We start from the raw sequence: 24,994 nt of genomic DNA on the forward strand, positions 1-24,994 counted from the left end.
ACACTCCACCCTTAAGGTGGTTGAGAACTGGAGCTGTAAATAAAATAATATTTGCACTTACCCCACGTAGATCAAAGTTATTATTCTTACTAGGAGATAGGTCATACAATAACACAGTGCGAGGGCATATACAGTTAGAGGAACATTGCAGGTAGAAAATGAGGGGTAGGGATGCAAAGGTGGCTTCACAAGGTCACAAAATGAGCACATACCAATGAAAGTAATAAAGCCAGTCCCTAGATCCCTCTGCTGATCACATGCATAATGAAAATACATCTACCTTGGCACCTGGGACCAGAAAATCTTTCTGTTCAAATACTTATTCTAATCAAAAACAAATCCTTGATTTCTGCCACAAATGAGGCAAAATTCGCTCCTGTAGAAGATCTCCATTAAGTCAGCTGCCAGGTACACATGTCCCACATTACAGGAGGTGAAATTCAGCAGCCACATTGGCAGGGACACTGCTTTCTCAGAGTAGTTGTGGTATTTGGAAGGCACCAATTAACACAGAAATTAAACAAACAAACAACGTGGCAGCAAACATAACTAGGTGTCTGTCCCTGTCAGAGGCTGGAACTCACCAGCTACAGTTTCAGAGAGCAGTATTCAGAAACAAAATCCCCTGTGCTCTGCAAAACAGAGCACTGCTCTCTTTTTCCAAATGGAAGTGTTCTCCTCGAGTCCTCCAAGAGAAACCTCTGACTAGTTTTAAGCTGTATTTTCAGTAGATGATGACAGCCACTGAAGCAAGCTGTTGAATGACTACCAGACCAAAGCTGGCCAGCCTTTGAGTCAGACCAAGACACCATCTCAAACCACAGGCATCATTCTCTGGTTCCAGACACATCTTTTTAGTGTGTCTTTTTGTGTCATTAAGACAATCTCTGGTAGGGATTTCCTCTCTGCCTGCTCCGGTCCATAACAAAGCTACTGTTGATTTCAAAGGCTCATGAGCTTGTGCTCTAAGGCAGGAATGGCTGATTTCTGTGGGTTCCAGGAAAAGAGAGATGCACACTTTCATCTCCAGCACAAGTTGGGGGGCTGACTGGTGCAGTCACATTTCCACCTCCCTGCACTGAACCCCAAAGTCAGACCTGCACTCCCTCCCCTGCCTCCTCTGAGCCTGCAGTGCAGTAACCCAGCTGAGATGTGCAATCTGGCTACAACACCTGATGAAACCACCTTTGGGTCAGGTCAGTGGCCAGGCCACCCAGCAGCACCTCTTCTGTAACTCTTGACCATGAAACCACCCCTATTGCCTCTTCCCAGATGATGGATACGTGTCTCACCCACTCCTCTGGCAGGCAGGGGACACAGTGATCCACATGGGCACAGGTAGCTGGCACCAACATGAGCCAGTGTTCTGTCATTCGGCCTCCCAGGGACAGCAAAGCTCACTGAAATTGCTCCACATCAGCTGCACGACTAAGAGCACTCACACTAGCAGTTACCACAGCTCAGCAAATGCACAGGAACAGGGAAATTATTTTATAATTACTTGTCAGATAACCAGCCTCCTTCACACCCAGCTCCTCCACTTCAGCTGCTTCCAGATCAGGTCACTTAATCCAAACTACGCTCACGTGCAACTTGGCACCAGCAGTGCCTGCTGATGCCAGAAGACAGCTGAGGACAATCTCCCTGAAAAATTCCTCTTGGTTCCTCCACATGCAAGTAAACACAGTGTTAATGGTGCGAGTGCACCCCAAAGGACTGAGCTGATGCCCTGGAGCTTAGGATGCTGAGCATCCCCAGCTTTCCAGGGCCATCTTCTCCAGGGTTCAGTGAGGTGCACTGTCAGATGTCAACAGCTATGCCCACTGCAGAATAAAAAGCCTCTTTCAGGGATTAATGCTCTAAGCAATTACTCACCCCATGAAAGGAAAAGTGCCTTCAGCCAAGGTGACAGCAGGACCCCAGGACTATACAAGCTTTAGTTTCCCTTTCACAGTTAATATGGCCTTTTGATTTCCCAGGGAGAAGAAAAAAAAAGGCAGACTGAAAACCGATGTTGTGTTATTTTTTATTTCTAATAAGGATCACTGGGCCAGCAGCATAAAAACATGAAAATAACCCCAAATTCATTGCTAAATTAAAGAAAAAACAGTATCATGAATAGGCACAGAAATCTGAATCAGGAATGTGAGCTGATAATTACCCTTTCGAGCCCTGATTAATTGCATCTGAAGCCACAGAGACACTGAGCAGCCAAACAGGGCTGACTGCTAACAAAATCCACACCACCAAACAAACTCGTCTTTCTCTCCCTGTGCCACCACACAGGAATGGCCGCTCCCCAAATGCTGTTTGCCTTTGTGTCCTGGTGTGCAGTGCTACGCAGGGCCGGCCAGAGGTACAAAGTCCCACTATTGGGTACCTCAGGCAACCCCTCTGAGGTGGTCCAGCCTGCAGACCTGTGGTCTCCAAGTAGAAGGTCAAGAATGGACAGATGCCATCTCCTCCACTTCTAGATGGAGGATCACCATCTATGCTACAATCCAAGCATGCAGCTTCACTGGTAGTGAACACACTAAAAAGTGACAGAAGATCTAGTCTACTTTGTTGCAGTGATGCAAGTGTGTTGCATTTGGTTGGGTCAAAGATCTCTGTTGTCCAGCTACCCGTCCACAAGGACGGCCAGTAAAAGGCAAGAAATTCAAGAATAGGACATGTGTAATGGGATCCTTCTCCTGACACACTCCCCATTCCTGCACATCAGTGGCTCAACGTTTTCAGAAGTAGAAAATAGTTTTTAGCAATCAGTGTTAGCTCCATCCTACAGGAACTGCTCTAGTACATTTTTGAACCCACAGATACTGTGGTCTCTACAGAGTTCTCTGGAAATGAATTTCAGAATTTAATCACAGAGCATGTGATTACACACTTCCTTTTGTTCACTTTAAGCTTGCTTTCCAAATTTCACAGGCTGCACCTGGGTTTTGCATTCTGAGAAATAAAAAGAACCATGTCCTACTCACTCTCTCAAATTCTCTGTGATTTCACAAACTTCTACTGTATCCTAACCATTGTCTTTGTTCCAGACTGAAGACTTCCCCCTCACATAGAAGCCAATTCACCTCTGTTATCACCTCTCTCATCCTTCTCAGCACCGTACTTTATTATATCTCCTTTCTGAGAGGCAACGACCAGACCTGCACATGGTATTCACTACACAGGGAAATCGTGGATCTCCACAGCTGAAGCTCTGGGTTTTGTTCCCCATGCTTTGCCTAATTCTCTCTAACACCACCTTTGGTTTTCTAGCTGCTGCTGACTGTTGAGCTGCAGTTCTCAGGAAAACATCCTCAAAACTACTGACATCTCCTTCCTAGAATGCAATGATCCTTTTTCCCACCCCACAGCACTGCTTTGTGCTTGCCATCACTGAACTGCCTTTTTACCACCAATATAATGAGATCCTTCTCCACCTTTTTGCAGTCAGCTCCAAATTTAAGTATCCTAAGTAAATTTTGTGATCAGCTAGATCAGTTATATCACTAATGCTCTTTTTTACAGATCCTGGGTTGAACAGCACAGATTCTAGAACAGATCCTTCAAGAATCCTTGCTGGTAAAACTGTGTTTCTTGTTGGATATGAAGCTTTTAAGTCTTCATCCCAAGAGGATGCGTCATTTTAAACTGTGGGCTCATTTGCACCTATTGGCTTTCAATCCCCTATTTTAAGAACGTTCCTCTAATATTTTTAATTTCAAATGCCAGAAAGCAAGGATTATTGTTAATGTCCACAAATTCCAAAGCATTCACCCTTAAATGAAGGCTCCGATCTGGCAGAAAATAAGCTTACAGTCTATGTCAGTCATATATCAAATAACAAGAAAGGCTGTTAATATAATTAACTTCTTATTCCTATTTTGGGAGGCACAGTAGGTTTTGATGGAGCTTGTAGTAATAGGATCTCTTATGCCATAATTTACGAGCACGTCTGTCTTGAACAATTTTCCACATGGGAAATTAATCACATTCTGCCTAATGGGAGGAAAAATATCCCTTTGCAGTTTGAATTGGATTTGCCATGGTCAATTGGATGTGGGATTCTTCTTTATCCCTACTCATAATCTGAGGTGTAGAGTTGCTGTCCAAAATTCACTGTGTTAGACTCCAAAGATGGAGATGTTTCAATGCTCACAATGACATAAGTCAAATATACCCGCACGGCACATCCACAAAATTGGACTATGGCATATGTCAGGTATTGTAGTTAATTATTGCAATAAATTTTAATTGCAGCTCCTGTATAGACCAAACGTACTCTGGTGTTACTTCTGTGAAAAAGAAATAGGCCAGATTTAGGAAGCAGACAACACATCCCTCCCTACCAGCAGATCTATACAGACCACCTGGAGCCAGGCCAGGATGAAATGGCTGATCTGGCTTTGCTCAGGACCAGACTCAGTGACACAGCTCAATCCACCATTCCACGGACCTGTGTTCTGATCTGAAGGCGTGAAACAAGTTCCTAGGTCACACGACTACCTAAAACATTCATAGTCCTCCCTCTGATGTGTACTTGTATCTCAATGGTAGAACAGGAGGGAACACCATTAAGGCAAAGTGTTGCATACTTGAAATCACAACAGCAGCAGCTCCACTTGGTATAGGAGTGCAAGACCTCCCAGCAGAGCCTTTGCCCACGCAAAAACGCACCACCGGGCACAAGGTCCTTGGAGACATGACTGGATGCTGAAGGTCACTAAACACTGGGGCCATGCTGCAGTTTTGAATGACACAGCACAAGGTATCAATGACAGCTCAAGGACTCGGGCCTCATTCAGGTGTACAACACAAATGCTTATTCCTGCAAGTAAACCTGCAAGAGACCATGTGGAACTGAACTGAAGGTTCCCCATGTGCCAGGCTAATGACTCATCTGGAGGCTGGCTGTTCTTTTATCTTCACAGGCACTGAAGAATGAACAGTCCAGAAACTGGGACTGGCCTTCCCTAAAGATTTCACTGAGATAATTTGCCAAATTTCATTTCAAGTTAGATTTGAATCTCTTATCTCTCCTTGTCAGATACGCAGTGTGCAGAGCGAATGTCATGGTGGTGATTTATCTCCACTGTGTATCTCAGAGACACACTTCTGCTTGAAAAATCCCTGTTTTGTTCTCAGTTCCAGTAGAAAAGGGGTAAGAAAGAGAGAATCAGAAAGGGTGAGGGAAAATAAACCAGAAAACTGACACTTCAGTTGGCACCAGAGATAAAGAAGGTGTTTCCAGGTAGCAGGAAAGGAAGCCAAAAATGTCCGTGTCTCTGGGATCCCTTTACTTCGCCATTAAGAATCAGAACACAAAGTTGCTCAATGTTTCTTTAAGGGTGAAAAACTAAAGGAAAACAGGATGGCTTAAAGTAAAAAGGAGTAATCGTATGACTGGAAACTATGAGTGCCCCTAGCCAAGCACCCAAAGGAACTGAGTAATGTTCATTAGTCAGTGACTTTATTGGTACTTGCGACTTTGACCGCTGAGCAAGATTTAGACTGAATAGATATTCTGGGGCATGCTACTCTATTTATGTTTGGATGGAATTCAGCCTCACTCTGTGTAATATTTTTCCGTGCCGACTTGAGCAGAATGAGCCCTCACTATTTCCCTAGGCAGCGTAAGAGTGGGTCTCTTCTTGGGATCAGTACAGTGGAAATGTCACTTCCCAATCAGTGGTGTGAGGGCAGGGGGAGATGGTTGGAGAGGGAAGGTCCTTCTGCAAGGAACATGAAAATATTTTCCACAATATTTATTCCCAGAGTAGAAACCCACTGTCCCAGAGACTGTACAAACACAAGACAACCCCCAAGATTAATTTGTTCACAATCAAAATGCTTAGTCCCACTGGGGTTTTTGAACAAGTTAACACATAGCTGAGCGGTGCTGAGCACCTGAATTAACACTGCGCATCTGTGAAAACAAAATCCAGGTCATCTCTCGGAACTACTCGATTGCAAGAAATACGCAGTGTTAAAGGCTGCCTGCCCAGCAGCCTGGTGATGCTGCACTCACCACAGCAACACTGGTAAGATGCAGCTACTGGTAAGGTCTTGTGTGAGAATGGATGGAGATGGGAAGAGGAGGGAAGCAGGACCAGTTGAGTCCAGCAGATAAACTCCTCAGGCACCCAACAGCCCACACAATGTTTCCACTCATTTGCACTCATTTGCAAGATGCACAAGAGATTATTATCTGCTGGGTTACATAAAACTATGTTGTTGGAAATGGATCTGAAAGATGGGGCTTTTTCCTTATAGACAGAGAAGGAGGAAATAGAAAGCATTTCTTGCAACTACTACAGTGATTGTTCTGCGACATGAGTTGAATGCAATATTCATACACATACTCTTCAAAGAGCACAGTCAACGGAGGGACTGCTGTTGTGGTGACAAGAATTATACTGGTGCCACCTACTAATCAGACAGGTGGTGTGCAGAAATCACGGGGTTTGGATTAAAAACCTGGAGTAGCTTAGGAAGACATCAGATCTTATGACGTTTCTACCTCCGGGTAGACTAAAACCCTTCTTGAGGCTGAGATCTTACAACCACAAATTACTGATCCTTCGTAGAATCACGGAATCATTTGGTTGGAATAGATCATCAAGTCCATCCACTAACCTAACACTAGCAAGTCTACCTCTAAACCATATCCCTAAGAATCTCATCTACACAAACCTCATCTAAACCAATTGCTATGTCAAATCACTACACACTTTGAATTAATCTTCATCACAATCTTGTCACAGTATATCTCCAAACAACCAAATCACAGAAGTACAGCACTGGAAGTGAGCTCAGGAGACCAGCAAATCCATTACCCTGATTTGTGGCACAGTCAGCTCTACCTATGGCACTACTGAAGAAGTCTGTTTAATCTGCAGTTACAGACCTCCAAAGATGGATACTCCTCACCTTCTCAGACAGTCCATATCCAAAATCACCTCCCCAATGCACTACATGAGTAAGGAGGATGTACATTTGGTATATTTAGGACACAAAGAAAAGTTTAGGTCTGATTGACCACTGTGTTTCTCCCTTTCTCCTGGTCTAAGCTCATGGTTTCAGTAAATCGACCTTAGCACACACTTAAATAATGATCAGTTCCAAGGACTTCGCTCTCTGAGGTGAATCTGACATGATAAGAAAGGGACATAGTAAGGAGAAGACCAACAGGGGACAAAGCACTATGTGCAAGGAGCTTGATCTTAAAGACCTTACCCAGAGTGTAGGGGAATTAAAAGGACTTCTTCCATTCACTCACTGATGCTGTGTCAAGCCTTAGCTTACACACACATCTTGAGCATTTCGTAAGTACAAACATTCCAGTCTTCTTAGGTGCCCTACTCTGAAAGGAGAGCCATCTGACTTCCACGCAGATCCTTAAATCACTCTGGGTCAATACACAAATCTTGTTTCAAGTACCTTCCTTTTCATGTTATTTACCCAGAAAAAGTACCAGATGAGTCTTTTTCACAAGTTTTTCTTTTGCAGTTCAGAAGGTTGTGTTTTGTAGGGTTTTTTTTAATTTTTCTTTGGATGACACTGTTTTCCACATTGTTAATTTTAACTCATATTTTATTAATTTTTGTTCATGTCCCAAGAGGGCAAGACAGGTGCATTTCAGATATTGCATTGGAGCTTAATTAGATAACTATTAGTTGAAAAAAGAAGGCACTGAAATGACCTTTTTTGAAAATAATTACAAAAAAAAAAAAAACACCAAAACCAAACAACTATCTTATTCCTGATATTTTTGAAGGATACAGGACACTTCGGTTTTGATGACAAGCAGATCACTCCTCTGCAGTCAACTCTTCAGACAGCTCAGCTGCCTGGGAGTGATTCAGGAGAGTCACTTCTGAGTCAGCTCAGTAAGTCAGGTTGCTTTAGATCATCTTATAATCCCCAGGAAACCTGCATTGGTAACAAACCACAGAACAGGCCCAGAGCCCTCAAGGAACCCCAGGATCGCTAATGGTGAAAAGAAAAATTCTTTCTTGGGCCTTTCTGGGCACTGCACTAGGGAAACGCTGCAGAAAGGGAAGTGCACATTTCCAAATGAAAAAGCCACTAATAGGAGCAGAGTGTGGCCCTGCAACCGGCATGGATCAGAACCAATATGAGTGACACCGGAGTCAATGTCTCATTGCTGCAAGTGAGATCCCAACATGGCTGTGCCACAAGATTAAAAACACATGCAGCATCACTGCGTCCCTGGGGGACAGCGAACCATTTCAGGCTATAGATGACGGAAGAAAAGAGAGGGGCAAGGGGGGGGACAGTCTCTTCATCACATGCTGGCATTAAGATGGACCCAAGTGACTTCAGAAGAGGACACAAACATCCATGCTGGCTACTCTGCAGCACTACAAGGACTTACGTATGGCTCATGGGGCTGAGGAAGCCAAGAGAAGCTGCGTCTTTGTGCCGGAAACAAGAAACGTGCAAGAAGGACAGAAGCGAGAGACAGACGCTAATGAGTCTGAAGAGGATTATCCCCCATCCCCAGGGACCCATGGGTAAATACAGGTTTTCCTGCAAGCATACTGATGGTTTTGACGCTCAGGGTAATAGCTTTCCTTTCATTGTATTAAAATAGCTAACCAATTTGAAACAGAAGTCAAATTTCCAAACACACAAACACACACCAGGAACACATTGACACTTCAGAAAGCAGGAGCTGGGGTCAGATGACACTTGGGCTCTTCTGAAAATTTCCTGCGGGAGTCTTTCACGCTGTAAAACTATCCTGAAATAATTTGGACACTCCAGGCGGAAAAGCCAGCTGCTTCCCTAGGTCAGCCAGAGACCTGCTCTTGAGATCCTTTGCTTGCTCACCCAAAATAATCATGTTCTGGAGAAAGAAGCTTTTGCTGCCTTCTCCAAGATCCAGAAAAAGCCCAGTTTGTGACCCCCATACACCAATAAGAGGTTTCTACACCTGTCTGCACCAGCCTCTGCTTGCACAAGGCTGTGTTTTATCAGCCAAAGAGCATTACTTTGAAGGAGAAAAAATAGGGAGTGAGAGACTGTAAACTATGTGGGAAGGGCATGCTCTGCTCTCTGGTGCTGCTCTCGGTCCTACACTCATTCTCTTTCAGTGCAGTACCAGCCTGAAGAGAAACTGCCTTGCGCAGCCTAATCTAACCCAGGTTCTTGCAGGAAACAGCCGGCCACTGCCAGGAGGAGGGACGGGGCTCCCACCATCTCCCTCCTTCACACTGTGCTGCAAAAGCCACGGATCACCCTGAGCCACCCTGCCAACCGCCTCAGCCTTTTGATGCCCAAATTTATATTCCTTCCCTGTACCCGCCACCCTCCTGTCCTCTGAGGATGCATCCTCTCTTAGTTATGCTATTGCACACAGCAGCAGCCAAGAAACAGTTTTTCCTTCTCAAAGAAATCACTTCACCATAATGTTGTAATTTTATTCCCTGGTAATTAAAAAGCTTAAGCTCCAACTCACACTTCCAAGCATTTGCTCAGAAGGGAGGAAAACTAGCAAAAACACTCATAGCCATCACCAGAACCACCCCTGTGAAAGGTCTAATTCCCTATATTGCTTTAATTAAAAGTGGATGAATAGCAGTCTCCTGGCCTAGAAACATTAAAGAGAAATAAAGTCAATCTATAGGCTTATGAAAATAAAACAGGAGGAGGGAAACAAACACAAAAATCCTGCCAGTTTCAGAGCTTACCAGAGCATTATAACATCTGGACTCTCTTTTCAAGGGGAGGTGAACCAGGGAGTGGATGGTTTGGATAGGACACAAGCACCTCTCGGAGCGAGCACCGTGCGTGGGGAGCTGGCGATGGGAGAAGAGGAGCAGAAACCCGTGGAGAGAGGCAACACCCTTGCCCGCATGTTTTTGTCTTCATGGCTGCCTGGAGGAACACTCCTATCTGCTGACACCGCAGAACAAAGGGTCTGGTTTAATTGCAAAAAAGAAAAAAAAGAGGGGGCCCAGGGAGAGAAAATCTTAACAGGTGAGGAGTATAGCTGACCTCCAGTGAGACAGAGAACAACTTGGTGAGGAATAATCTAATCCATAAGAGCAAAGTATTTATCATCACTCTTACGGCGAGAGACCACCCTGCTCCAGAGGACATCTGCAAACAGATGTGAACATGTAAGCCTCAAACACAGCAATAAAGGCACTGGTCAGGCATAGGTAATTACAGAAGTGTTGGAGTGCTACACAGCATTTCATGGATTTATTCTTCTAGCACTGTGGGGCGATATGGCAATTCTATTTTCTCTCTTTTTTTACCCGATGAAAGAAGTGCAGACATAGATTGGGACCCCCTACATCCCACCCGAGTCCACAGATCTTCTGTTTCCTATTTGTAAAGCACCTCTGGCAGTGGGAAAAACTAGGGATGAATCTTGGGCAGAATTAATAACTAAACATCGGCTTAACTGATGATTCCCAAGATCATATCCTATGGCTGGGGGACAGAGGGAAATTGAAACCAAGCCCCGTAAGTGGTCTCCAGCCCCTCACCTGCTCCCACGTGCCTGGGGTAAGCCCACACATGGTGGTGGGTGCAGGATGTCATCTCTGGTGTTTCACAGGAGCAGCATCAACACATGCCCAACATGCATGCATAGAATGAACCAAACCCCACTGTTTTTCTACTTGGGCCAGAGAAAATGGAAACCTCGTGAAAGTTGCTTTGTCTTGGAAAGAAAGCTAATTTACTTTGCTTAGCTTTATTACATCTTAGCCTTCTTATCAGTTTGATTTCACTCTTAAATCATTTTAAACCCTAGTGTCATATAATCTGGCAGCTACAGCAATAGGCATTACACAGAAAAACACAGGGAAAGGGTTTTCAAAAGCACTCGGACCCGCTGTGACTGCTCCTGCTGAAGTCAACAGTAAATCCAATGATACCACTGGGAGCAGAGGTCAAGGCTGAGTAGGTTGGATCCTACAGAAACTTATGGGTGGGATTTTCAATCTCTTCAAAAATGATTACTAATAACATAGTATATCAAAAATAAAGAGCTAAGTTTTGACCCTGAAAATATTCACATATGTGCCTAGCTTGCAGCTTGTAAGTAATTAGTGGGGGGCTGATTTATCTCACTTTCTCTAATGTAAGTCAGGAATAATGGTCCAGATGCTTGTGGAAAACCTTGGCTCATGGACAGAGTCAACTACAGTGATTTTGGTGGAAGTACAAATGCTCTGCAGGGCAGAGGCATGCACGCAGCAAGACTACTTAGGAACACCAGGATCTTCCTAAACCCACAGCCACACTGACCTGTAAATTCATGAGATGGGACTTTCCTGGCTGCAATGCTGCTGCAAATTTGCAGAAACAGCATTAAAATCTACTCATTTCTAACTGACCACAGTAAAACTTGAATCAGAAAATGAGGGCTAGTTAAGGAAAACTGGAAAAAATAGTATGTGTTTCATTATTTGTGCAGATCTGACTCTGTGACATGAATTAATCTAACTTCAAAGGATGAAACATTGTCATTACAAAGCATTGCATCGAGTATAACCATTTCCAAGCTATTATGCAAACCCAACTGAAATAATATTATGGGTACAGAATTATTCTAGTTCCCTATTAATCCTAAGAAGAAAAGGGATGTGACTTATTTTCTCATACTGACAAATCATCTCAAGACTTCACTGAATCAGAAGTGCTTGCAGCTTAAGAGGAAATAAGTAAAAATGTTCAGCTTTTATTACTAAGTGTGAGGATTGATTAACAAGAATGTAAAACTAAACCTTATTTAAATCCCCCCATTGTTCATAATATAAATCCTCAGATTGTGTCGTTACTCAGGAATGGAGAAAGAAAAGAGCTAGAGAAGGTCACCTCCCTGGCTATTTGTTTCCGGGCAGTTTCACTCCCAGGTTCCTGCACAATACAGCAGTCTTCACTGCAAACGTTTCAGGGGAAATGCTTTACTTGCATAAAGGCTACAACTGTTCCCACTGCGCTGAAACCATGAAACTATTGCAATTGAATCAAAACTTGATAACAGCTTAATGGCATAAAGCAATATTTGGACTAAATTGAACCTGATCATATCACTCTAAAGTTCTTTTCCAAGTTAAAAGGCTTTATTTATAATCCTTACTTACACCCAAGAGACTTTGACATATTTTAACTAACCTGCCTTCCTTGTCTTCTTAACCTTGGTCCCTTTCCAAGAAAAAAGATGTCATCTGACCACAGATGGGGTTTGATTTCCAGCAGCAGAATTAACGCACAACACAAATCCCTTGTGTTTATTCACTGAGTGACGGTGTGTATCCTGGGGAGTGAGCTGAGTCAATATTTCCTTGATGAAAGGAGTAGAGGGTAACAGGCTGCAGGCACCTCTGTTACCGCATCAACCCCTTGCATGAAACAAATCTCTGAATCCCACCTCTTCCAACTCTTCTGATTTTATAGACACCACTGGGAGAGCAGAATACACCAAGACCCACCAGTGGATCAATGTCACTGGGACTCACTGATTCTCCTCACATATGGGTTACCCCATGCTGATGGAACCATCGCAGCCTGCCATACTGCAGAAACATGGCTTGGACAGTGCAATCCTGGCTACAAACACAGACTAACTGGATGTCAGGCAAAGCACACTGCGGCCTTCCCTCCACCTGCTGAGTACACATAGGAGGGACTTCGGAGCTGCCCAGGCAATCAGATACTCTCTCAAATGTACATAGCATGTGCATGGCACTGAACCAGCTACCCCAGCCAACAGGGCTAATGAAAGGGCAACTGAGCCACATTTACAGACCAGAGAGCATCAATTCACTCCCTCTTTGACAGGGCTGGAAAAAACAACATTTTTGTCTAAGGAGAGGAAAAGAAATTGAAAACTAGGATTGTATCAGGTTGAACAATACCATGATCAAAATAAAATCTTCTCCTTGTCTCTGAGGGTCTTTTCTTTCCCTGTGTTCTTCGATCAAGTCTAGCTAGGGCCTCCTCTGCAGATGACACGGTTCACCTCTACTCCAGACCTAGCGGACTGTGTGGTTGCACTATGGTGGCAACGTCACACAAGATGATACAGTCCTCAGACTCTGGACACCCCATCTGCCTTCAGCAGTGCTCCCCTGAAAGCTTCATGCCTTTGTTTCCCCTGGCTGCTCTCTGGGAAGGAGCAGGGAGAACTGGCGAGCAGGGATACCTTACTATCTTGGCTTCATCAGAGCAAGACCAAGGAGAGGGAGGAGAGGCCCAGGTAGGTGATTCAAGCAAGCTCTTGGTGATCCAGCAGCACATCACCAGCTGTGGGATGCAGCAGGGAGAAGTGGGGTCAAGCAGGGCAGTATCCTACTCCAGCAGAGCAGTTTTTGCTTGGTGGGGAGCGTGCTCCTTCCCGCTGCATGCAGCCCACTGGTGGCTCTCCTGTCCTCTGTCAACACGTACCAGAGCCAGCAGCAAGCAACCCCAGTCCTGGGAGAAGGGGGTGCCTGGGACATTGTACAAACGTAAATATTTATGCAGCCAGGGCCTTCCTTCCCCTGCCCTGTATTTTCTCCCCTGTCTTAAAATGTCACAGATCAGCTGTTTTCATAATTGTGCAGGAAATGAGTCCCCTGCTGGCTGGCAGCTTAACACCCGCCTGTGCTGGGTCTGCTGTGGCTGCACCGCTCATCTCTGCTGCCAGCTCCTGCATCCACCCAGCATCTCAAGAGGATGGATTTGGCCAGAAGGGAGACGGGACAGAGTCAGAGACATGGGCACCGAGAAGCGTGACTATGGTAGCCTGCCTTCCCTCCACAGCTCGGAGGAACCCCTGTTCCCTGGTCCATGGGTCTGATCAGGATCCTGGGAGTCCCGACACTCTGTTTATGCCACTTCAGAGCAAACATCCAAACCAGACTAACACAGCTTCCTGCTTGCACGCAGCAGCGAGCGCACTCAGGAAATTCAGGCATATTTCAAGCTTGCGACTTTTTCTTTGTTCTTCAGACAAAGCCTTGTTCACTGGAGATGTTGCTAAAAGGATTATCTATAGGAGACTTCTCTTCCCAAGAGGAAATCCACTGAACACACAATTCAGCATTTGCTCTGTTTTGTAGGAGCCTGGATTAAGATAGGAACATTTTCCCTTCTGCTCTCTGCATCTAATGTTTTAAATAGACCAGCAGTGACGACACTGCCTAGTGGGAATAGGCACAAATGCCTTTACCCTGTACTCCGGGCTGATGGTTTTACTGCTTGCCTGAGAGGCTATCAAGTTATCCGGCATTTGATGGGAAGAGTTGGAAGAATTTGGTGGAAATCACATCTAACGGTGCAGTCAGTGAAAAAGCAAAGCCTGCCCACCAGCCCAAACACCTGCAAGAAAACCCCATTAAGGGCCAAGCCAGATCGCAAACATTTTGCTTATTCCAAGTCAGCCCTGTGCTGTTCAGAGCCCTGAATATAAGAAGGAACCTGCAAGTGTGAACTTGCCAATGTTTAGGATGTAAAAGCAGAAGGAATGTAATTTTCTACTCTTTATTTAGAGGTGGCAAAACCCTGATAGAAAATGACATGGTGAAAGTGCTTAACTTCAGACCCAAGGAAATTTGAGAGCAAACATTAATTACCTCCATCCTGAGTACAAGCCTGGGGCCTGTATTAGTACCTCTACGAATGGGAGAAACTCAAGAGGATTGAATTTCCCACTTCTAGGACTTACTTTCTTTTCCTCATCTACGTACCCTTGGCTTCCTTTTTCTAATTCCAACGTTATTTCCCCCTCCCCACTTCAGCGTTCCCATTAAACAGGACTAGAACTCTAAAAAAAATTACAGGGGGCAGAGACTGCTACAGGTCATTTCATTATAGTGGAAATAGATTCAGTTTGGCAAATCCCTGCCCACAGTATCCCCTCACTCTGCTCCTGAGTATAAAGATCCCCTTATGAGTAAAGACAAACACATTCATGAGAGCCTGAAAATAGCTACCTTGCGGAGCAGGGAGGTCTGCAAACACACCACACTTGAGAACATCAGCACCCAAAAAGCTTAATAAATAGAGAAAATAAAGTAGGAGAAATCACTTGCGATCAAGCAGCGAATTCCCGGGTTCATTGTTTCCGATCCTCACGAAAAAAATAATCACAACCTATTTTAAGCATGCGAGTGTATAAATAAATCAGCTGGCCCAGGCAAAAGGCAAACTGGGCTGAAAACAGATTCAAACATGTGTCTAGACTATTACTTAGCTGTGAATCTTAGCTGAGCTCTGCTCTCCTCTGTTGCCCAGGCAGCTTAAATCTGAATACAACAGAGACAAGATCAGGCATAGAAGCAACATCCAGAAGGAATATCTAGAGCCTGCGGGGCTGCAAAGCCATCCACGTCCCTGGCAAGCTTGACTCCCGCGTTAAAAAGCACTTTCATTATATGAGCCATTTGTTGATGGATTGTGGGAAAAAGTCGGATTTCAACCCAGAGATGAAGACAAGCAAACCCTTATATAAAGTCACCCTCTCCCCAGCCTGTGGGTTGAATATAGAATGCTCTCAGACTTGCTACATACCACCCACTTTAGATTACAGACTCGCAGAGTTATTTTTAAAAAGTAATTACAGTAGTAGAGGGCACACTCATCTGGAACGGCTGCCTGAGGAAACGACGAGCCCAATGCAGCTCAAACTGCTTTTCAAGTTTATAATCGTGTTTATTTATTGCCTTTAAAAACAAGAATCAAAATCCAACTAATTCTGAGTAAAAACGTCTGTATATTTCCCCAAGGAGCCAAACAGCTATACTGTGCTGAAAATCTGCTCTGGCCTTTTCAGTCTAGCATCCAGCACTGAAAAAAAAGTAAATAATCCCATTAGGTCTGGCTTCAAGCAAACCCAAACCAAACCCCCTTTCTATTCTTTGTTTTCCCTTGAAACTACGGTTTGATCATTACAAAACTCTCATCAGGAGACTCAAATGGTCTAATGAGAGGCACGTCAGGTTCTGCATATGGTAATTTCTGCCCAGAGGTGTTTTCTGGTTGAGCAAAATAGCAAGTCTTAATCCATGTGAAAGGAGCAGGTACAATCCCCAGAAAAAGATTCTGTAGGTTTCTGCTATGCCAGTCCTTCGTTTCAGCTGCTGGCTGGTGGATTTTGGATCTGTGCACTGAAAACGGACCCAGAAAAGACCAGAAGAAAGGAAAGAGCACCAGGTACTTGGGCAGATACCAGCATCACTTTTCTTTTCCTTTTTTGTTCTTTTTTTAATGAAGCCAGGCCCTTGGTTCAAGCCATATTGATGCCCAAAGACCTCCAGAATGTCTGACACCACCCGTGAAATGGGCTCAGCATGCAAAGCGAAAAGCTTCCCCTGCGCTCCATTATATGGGGCTGGTTATAGCCCCTTCCTCCTCAGGCAGCTCCCTGGCAGCCGCCTTCTCTGCCGCATCTTCAATAGGAAGCAGCCTGAGGGCATCCTATGACCTCACGCCTGACTCAGTTTTTCAACCAGAGAATGCTTAAATCCTAAAAATATCTCCACAGAGCCCGAAGAAAATAATACGCCTGCCTGCCCCCCTCAAAATCATCAATCCTCTTGCCACCCGGCTGAGGAACAGCCGCTTCCTCCCGGCAGCCCCTGCGTCCCCTTCAAGCCTGAAGCCGACAGGAAATCCATTCTCCTCTTGGGAGAGACAGGAGATGAATTTTCCGCAATAGCTCTCATAGCAAGACAGAAAATAGAAAGAAACAATAGAAACCGCTTTCTCAAACAATAGGAGCTGCTGTAGAGCAGCTCAGCAGAAGCTCGGCATCACCCAAGTCCTAAACAAGCTGGGGTGGAAACAAGCCAAGGACCTGTTAGCCATCTTGCTAACACACTCCCCTTGCTCAAATATAAGTACATTTTAAACCTGGAGGCACTCTCTCCTTTCAAAGAACAGGCAGGAAAACTGAAAATACATATATTAAAAGCAAATTATATTGCATTATGGAATGGCTCCCAAAAAACTCGATAGCTGTTCAAGCCTCCAGCATCTCATGCCACAGTGCCATGGGTCAACTCCCCACTCCCTGGCAGCTCCTCCGAAGTGGGGACAGGGAACTGCAATGCTGATTTACTACAGGTGAGTGGAAGTGGATGGGGGGCAGAGCCCTTCCTTCACCTTCTGAGAAAGTTTGCTGCATCAAATTCAGGAAAGCACAGCTGAACATCCTGGTTATTTGTGTTACAGAGGCAAGGCTCAGCAAACCAGACATCTGACACTCTTGTGTGTCTGTGTGTGTAACTATCACGCCTGCAAGACTACCCCTGCATATTAAAGGAACGCCATTTAGGATAACTTAATTCATATTTTCATCTAAAAAGATATGACTGATGCTAAGATGAAGACAAATTCATCTGATATCTCCCTTATTTTTTTTTTAACCTTTAAGCTACTTTTAGACTGGTTCGGAACTGCTGCAACACTGTGCATTTCTGTGTAGTCCAGGAATTCAAAATTACTCCAAAAAAATTAAAATCACTTCCTAGCACTTTGTGTGCCTCAGAGCACAGCAGGAAAGGATAATCAAAAATGGAAAACAAGTCTGAAATTAAATCCATTTTCGCACATAAAATCCAGCTACAAATTAGGACAGAGAGTGTATTTCCTTTCAAATGCCCAGCTAGCAAAAACCCCTCCAAAAGAGAAAATAGCCTACAATAAGAATATCCCTGAAATTTCTAAGGGTCCTCCTTGGCCAGCGTGTTCCCTGCAGTCACCGTGCCCTCTGCCTCACGAGGTGGGCAGAACAAATGTCGAAAACACCTCGCACGCACTGACCACCATGGAAATGCAGCACCTTTGACAAAATCACACACGGCCACATCCTAATTTTGCTGATCCTGGTCTTGATTTACACAGGTGGTACATGAAGCGCTGGATCCGAAGGTCACCGCAGTGCCAGCTGTTAGGATGAGCCCATCATCTCTGCTTCAGTGCAAGAATAACCACCAAGATCTCTGAACAAAATGCCGTTTCTCCTGCAGCCCGGAGCAAAACAAAAGGAGCAAAGCTGGCATATACAAAACCAAGAGGGGAAAAAAGCTGCTCTCATCACCACGGACGAAATCCTGTTGTTGCAAACCTGCTCGAGCCTTTCTCCTCAGCTTCCTCTTCCCCAAAAGACAGTGTTGGAAAGGGAAAAAAAAAAAAAAAGAGAGCAACACACCAAACCGAAACTGAAAAGCAGACATATCCACCTGGGATGCAGTTCATTGGCAGGAGATCTCCTTCCCCTCTGCAGCTCACAAGCAGCAGAAACGAAGGTGAGGAAGGTGCCGGCCAGCGTTGGCGAGAGGTTACTCTCCGTCCGCCTGCATTGTGTAAAATGGGGAGGCTCCCGCCCAACACCAGCGCTCCCTGCCTGCCAGCACCCCTTGCCAGCCCCAGGTATCTGGGCGGTGCTGGGATGGCTCCCGCGCCCTCACCACCACACCTCTCCCTTCCACAGCCTCCTGACTCATGCGCAGGGCCAGGCTCATGCCCCTGGCTCTCATTTTGCTCGGGGAATGGCCCCCCGCAAACCTCGAGGGGGAGAGGCTGGGGCTCCTCCAGGGAACCGGGAGCCTCACCCAGAGATTAAGTAGTTTGGGCAAAACCCTCCCGGCATGGAGCAACTCGCTCCACTCCCCACCCGCCATTGCTGGCACAAGCCACACACAGCAGTTTGGGAGCAAAAAAAACGGGGCCAAATCTGCACTATCTGCAGGGATCTTCCTGCTGCCCTGGGTACGAGGAAAGAGAAAGCCCCAGAGACCTCTTCGAGATGGTGCTGGGGCATTTCCCTTCTCTGAGAGAAAGCAGGTCATCAGGGCATGGTGGGGCCAGACAACAGCTAGTTACATCTAGACCACCATGCCAGCATCCCTCCTGGTGCCCTGGGATGGAGCCACCAAAGCCCACTGGCAGCATACCACACCCCACCCCACCCGGTTACCTCTTTCCTCAGCCTAAACTAGGGAGGAAGAAAATCTGAGTGTGAAAGAAAGGAAAAAAGAAGGTGCTTCTCTGGCAGAGGCTCCCAAGCGCTGGAGTCAGGGACTGGAGTCAGGCTGGGCTGTTGCTTCTGCAGCTGCCTGACCCAGCTGGTAGGGCAGATTTTGCTGACCCCCCCGTGCTCCCTTACTCCCAAGGGTAAAGAAAATCAGGCACATAAAACAGCCTCCTGAAGCAGGATGTCTCCCTCTCTAGGCAGCAGAGAAGCTGCAGAACAGACACCCTGTGAGGATCTTCTTTCAGCACAGTTTATGCAAAAACTTAAATTTTTTTCAGTGGGACTCAAAACCGGTCTGAAGTCTAGGCAGGGACCAAGCTGGAATCTAGGCAGAAAGTGCAAGGGGCTGCCATCACCAATGTCCAGCCCTCCGTGCCATGGAAAGCCCAAGCCTCTCTCCAGGGTAGGGATGTGCAGCCCAGTAGCCAGTGTGAGGGGATGATTTCATGTTGTGCAGTGCATTTTTCCCAAGGCCACACTTGGAAGACGTTGTAGAGCTACAGGAGATGACATCCTTCCAACTTCAGCTTTGTCTCCAGATGGCTCTTTCACTTAGTGCCAAGAGAAATGAAAAACAGTGCAAGCCCTGGAGCCTTGAGTCAACCACTGCAAAGCTGTTAATCCCAGGGTTGTATAGCCCTGTCTCTGCCATTTGTATTTGCCACTATGCTCACCAGAAGCTCAACAGACCAGTCTTCTCCTTCTAGCTGAAGTTCCTTCGTTAACTACCTCAAGTGCACCCAAATCCCTGATGCAGATACCAAAGTGTCTTATAGGTAGGGAGCAAAGCTTTGGGTCCACACTCCAAAGATTGTTTTTCAGATATGCAGGAGCAGAGGTGATGGAGAAATCAGGGCACTGCAAATGGGCTCAACAAACAGTCCCACTGGTACAACCCAATAGTGCTTTTCACCTCTGTCTTGTTACACTGACAAACTGTATTTGGTCTCAAAGGGGTTTTGCAGCGAATTTTATTCTAATTCTTTCACAATCTTCCTCCAAACAAAAATGTCATACCACCAACTAAAAAAAATGCTCTGGCCACAGCACAAACCGATGTAGGGAGAGATTGCACTCCTCCTTTGGGATCCTTTAGCCTGAGCAGCTGTGGCCATCCCTCAGTTCTTCCTTTCCAACCTTTCACTGCAGCAGGAGGTTCAGGTACCACCACACTCCACTTCTGCCCATGGAGCAGTGGCTGTCCCATGCTGCTGTGGCTCCACCACGCTGCGGGTGACCTGCCAGCCAGGCCCGTACGCATCCTCTGCCATGGTAAAGCGACATGCAGAGGTGACTTCTCAGTTCCCAGGCTTTTGTTTCAGGAGTGCACCATCTCATCGCTGACAAGCAGGAGTCACGGCTGGCATGCACTGACTTTCTAATCCAGACGTGATGGGGGGAAGTCGCTCAAGCCTGCGAACAGCATAGGCAAACCCCGGGCACTCAGAATCCAGCACACAGAGTCACTCCAGCTTGGCTGAATCAGGCCCATAATAAGCAAGCAAGATCATAACATCTTCATAAAAGTAGGATTTAAGTACAAACATCTGCCCTGCTGTTTTTTAATTAGGGCAGTTTACAGCTAGGTATTCGTTTCAGTAATCCCCGGCTTCGACTGCAGAAATGCCATGTGTATTCTAATTACAGCAGCTAGTTTATTTAACAGTTTGACATTGTTTGACATTTAGCTGAGTCACCTTGTTCCTGGGTAAAGCAACAAGGGCTCTTCAGCAGTTCAACAAGAAAGAGGCAGAGATTCGATATCAAAAGTAGAACATACATCACAGAAATTTTAAATTAAATACAGCTGAGGTCTAGTCTATTCTGGCAGCTCCTCTCTTTGAGACATTAAGTCAACCCAAATGTTTTCCAGATATAACTCTCACCCTCAAAGACATGCAGCAGTACCATCTCTCACGTTCTTGGAGGGTGGGAAGTGTTGTAATGGACATATGGGATCTCCGCAAATATCACCCACCCATGTATCAGTACATCCATCACTAAGAACTGCACAGATGGAGCATCAGTCACCTGCATTCAGCAAATCTTTTTCTAGGACAAAGTAAAAGAAATGGGCCAGTGTTGGCCAACAGAGGAAGAAAAACTGTTACCTGCAGACAGATATTTTCCTTTGGCACCTCACCTAAAGCCATTTGCACTCCTGTACGCTGTTTTTTACATATCTCAAAATGCTTTCCAGCAAGAAATGCAGGCCAGCAGTACCCATCCTCATTGTACAGAGGTTTCACAAAGTGACTTGTCTATGAATTTGTTGGCAGCGCAGCTGGAGAGAGAGCACAGGCTTGGACTCCTCTCTTTATCCCAGGTTGGAAATGGAGGTAACACCACCTCCCCGTGACTGCAGAGGGTCTGGATGTGAGCACTGCAGAGAGCAAACCCCCATCCTGGGGTTGTTTTCCAGAAGGCCCATGGAGGCTGCCAGGCTGCTGTACTGCTCTACTGTGGTTCCGATACTTGCGTCACGTATTTGTGCTGCTGGTTTCCGGGTCCCAGCTTCCTCACTAGCCCTGGAGTTTTGCTCACCACACATCTGGAACAGTTGCTCTGCCTGCAAACCGTGTCAGGGACCGCAGCCTTCTCTTTACAAACCTTTGGGAAAGAACTGGGTTCTCCTTTTTGTAGTTAAAGACAGAACAGGCTGAAAATACTCCATTTATCCTGGCAGGCAGTGCAGTGAGCCAAACTTGAAGCCAACAGCCAGAATCGTGCAATCAGACAATAGGGAGCTGGCCCGAGTGTGCGTTTCCAAGAGCGTGCTGCGGTTTGGCTCATCTCCCCTGTGCCATCCCTGCAGTCGCTGCTGGAAGAAGCTGTGTGGAAGTGTGTGCTGTTACCCTGAGGACAGAACATCCATGATGTCCGGCCCCTTTCTGAAAGCTGTCAGAGAGACAGTGGCTCAGTCCAAAGACATATTTACTTATCTTTTTGGCCAGCATTGCAGAAATCCCTGTTTGCATTTAACCTTCTTGCAGTTTCCTTTATATCTCAGTGGCAACTCTAATTATTCATTCCTTATTGTACAGTAACAGTGTCTGCAGAGCCACAGCATCCAAAAACGATGAAGATGGTGTCCCTGGTCTCCAGAGGCCTGCCAATTGGCAGCCCAAGCTCAAGGTGTCTGGTTGCACCCTCAGGCAGAGCCACCCAGAAGCCATCAAATCCCTTTGTGTGGCAGGGCATGAGTGAATTTGAACCTGAACAGCTGATGCAAGATCTCCTGGGAGCACTAAACACCATGTCAGTTATTTTAGGAGGAGGTATCACATGGCTGCATGTATGAGATCCCAGGGAAAAGGCATTTGTATACGATTGGTGGCAAGAAGTACTAGAGAGGGTAGCTGGGGAACTGCAGTCCCCAACTGCTCTCACTCATCTTAGGGCTTTCCCCACGTCATTACCTGGTAGAAAAGGGATGATTCTTTGCTTGGGGTCTTTCTGTCCTCCTTCAATAGGGAACTTGTCCAGAAGCTGCATCTGCAAAGGAAACAGCACAAACATTTTAGGGGAAAAACATTGGCTGGCAGTGTAGGGACCAGGGGATCACTTGTTCTGTGTGTAGTTTAAAAAAGGATTAGCAAAGCAAAGCAACTGCAGGAATCTTTCTGCCTCGTTGCAGTGGAGTCTGTACATAAAAAGGTACGATACAGTTCACTCCAAGAAAGGGAGGGCAAATTTCTGGCATCACAGAGGAGCTGGGACAGGGCCCAGGCAGATACATGAGCCCAGCCTTGCTGCTGTTCTAAAATTAGGTTCTCATCCTTCGTTATAAAACACACGCTTGTCTCTAATCCACAGCCTGCCCACATCGGTGGAAATACAGTTTTTACCTGTCCCTGCAACAGACCACCCGCCTGGCTAAAAATGCTGTTCAAGCAACTGGATTAAAGGTTATTTAATAAAACTCCCACTCCGCTTTTTTGCTGGCAAGACACTGCCCACTGCTGTGGTCCAGTAAGAGCACTCTTGCTTTCCCACGGAGAGATGGGTTTGGGGGAGTATCTGCCACTGCTGTCCCTACATGGGGGACAGCACCAGAGAAAGGGAAGCAGGGAGGGAGCCCCAGGAGATCAGAGCATCCCAGACAGATGGACAGAAGGCACAGCTCATAGTGCATGTGCCCTCAGTCCAGGACAAGTACCCTTGGGCCATGCAGTTAAAAACCGCCAAAATTTCACTCACATCAGCTACAATATTGCCCCACCAGCTCCTAAATCCTGCCCACCACAACCACCTATTTCTAACATACCCCAGGCTCAGGATCCCATTGTACTGCAGAGCCGCAACCAGCCTTCAACTTGTGGAAATCAAAGGGGTGTTCATGGCTATGGCCAACTGGCATGGTGGAACAGACTGCTGGCCACGGGTGACTTTCTCAGGAAGCAAGCCTAGGAAAGCAGGACACTGACCCGATGCTCCTAAACGAGCCCTACAATTCTTGTTTGGGTGATAAGCCTGGATGGACCAGTGCCATTGAGGCTAACACCAGCTGAAAGGCTATACACAATCTCAGCAGAAGAGAAGGAGGCACCTGTTCCAGTGGCACCTTCATGGGCCTGCCCAAGCCCTGAAAACTGCCAGATCCTCTCACCCCTCCCATTTATGCTCTGCACCCTCTGCTGTCATACAGCCCACGGTGTTACCAAGATAAATACCCAAACCTTCACACTCTATTTCATCTTCTCCCACATTTCAGATGTACAATGCAATGCTCTATGCCCCTGCTGATCCTACACAGAAGCCCTGTCTCCCTGGGCTGGGGAAACACCAAAGCTTCTGCAGTGACCCAACAGACCAGGAGAAACACCTTTCAACCCAGCGGCCCGGAAGGTAAGGAAAGAAAGCGGCCCAGGAAGGTAAGGAAAGAAAGCAAGCGGTGCTGCTACCTGACCTTGCAGAACCCCTATCTCGTCACCTGAACTGCATCTACAGCTCAATACAAATACCTAAAGTGGCAGCAAAAGCCGCATGGGGAGGGCTTGTCAATCAGCATTTAACTTCAGCAATGCTGTGTGTCCAACAGCAAGGGTGTGTAAGTTAACAGCATTTTTGCTACCTCGACAGATTTCCTTTAAAAAATATTTTTTTGCTAACAGGGGGAAAAAACAGTGAGAATTATTTTTTTTTTTCCACTGTTTTTGTTTTAAGCACACATAATCCTTCTCCTCTTCCACCGCACACATCTCCAGCGTTTTCACCATATGAGTACAGCAAACCAGAGATCAAGAGGAAACTTGGGAGCAGAGGAACATCTGTGCAGGAGAAAAAGTTAAAAGATCCCACATGTTGCCCCATCAGGGAGCCAGCCTGGTAAATAAATAGACCATAGCTTTGTGGATTGTAAGCTAACTCACTTTTCTGCCGACAGAGACATAGTTTTTATTGAAAATGGGAAATTTTGCTTTCTTGTAGGTAGAGCTCTGGGTGTCTGAGGTCAGGCATGGGTGGGAGTTTTGTTCAAAGAAAAAAAGAAGAGGGGGAGGGAATCCCCACTGACTGACTTGAAGTTTCACTGTTGCTACACTTTCAGCCAGGAAGGCGATTCTCACTTTACTACACGGTGACTGATTGGAGCTGGAACAGACACAGTCAAATTCCCATGGTTATTCTTGGAGTTAGATTAGCTTGGCTAATACAAGCCTTTTTAACCACATCAAGAGAGACACAACGTGTATAACTTAGCTCTATTTATCTAAAGGGTGGATATCAGCAAAATAGATACAATAAACTGCAGCTGGGAGAGTCTGGCTAAACTCTCTTAGACTACACTTTCCACTTCAGATCTTGCTTCCGCTGAGAGGGTCTGGATGGCAGGAGTTGGAGGGAGGCAGAGGCGCTCAGGAGGTCACTGATGCAATTAATGGGGGGACAGCCTGTCCCAGTACAAAGTCCCCAGGAAGCACTAAACATTTCTCGTCTTCATCAATATATGAGACAATATCCCAACGGACATCATGCACGCGTTTGTGCAAAACTGAAGAC

General features: G+C 46.0%; 1 protein-coding gene across 3 annotated transcripts in view; it reads right to left on the reverse strand.

The window, feature by feature from the left end:
• Positions 1 to 24,994, reverse strand: part of SH3PXD2A (SH3 and PX domains 2A) — a 266,897-nt gene that overhangs the window by 167,725 nt on the left and 74,178 nt on the right. For all 3 annotated transcript variants that reach the window (XM_065843086.2, XM_065843084.2, XM_065843083.2), the window contains exon 3: positions 22,414 to 22,489. In XM_065843086.2, the coding sequence (XP_065699158.1) occupies positions 22,414 to 22,489 (76 nt within the window). The remainder of the gene's footprint in view (positions 1 to 22,413; positions 22,490 to 24,994) is intronic.

This window comes from Patagioenas fasciata, chromosome 8 (genome assembly GCF_037038585.1).
Source record: "Patagioenas fasciata isolate bPatFas1 chromosome 8, bPatFas1.hap1, whole genome shotgun sequence".
NCBI lineage: Eukaryota > Metazoa > Chordata > Aves > Columbiformes > Columbidae > Patagioenas > Patagioenas fasciata.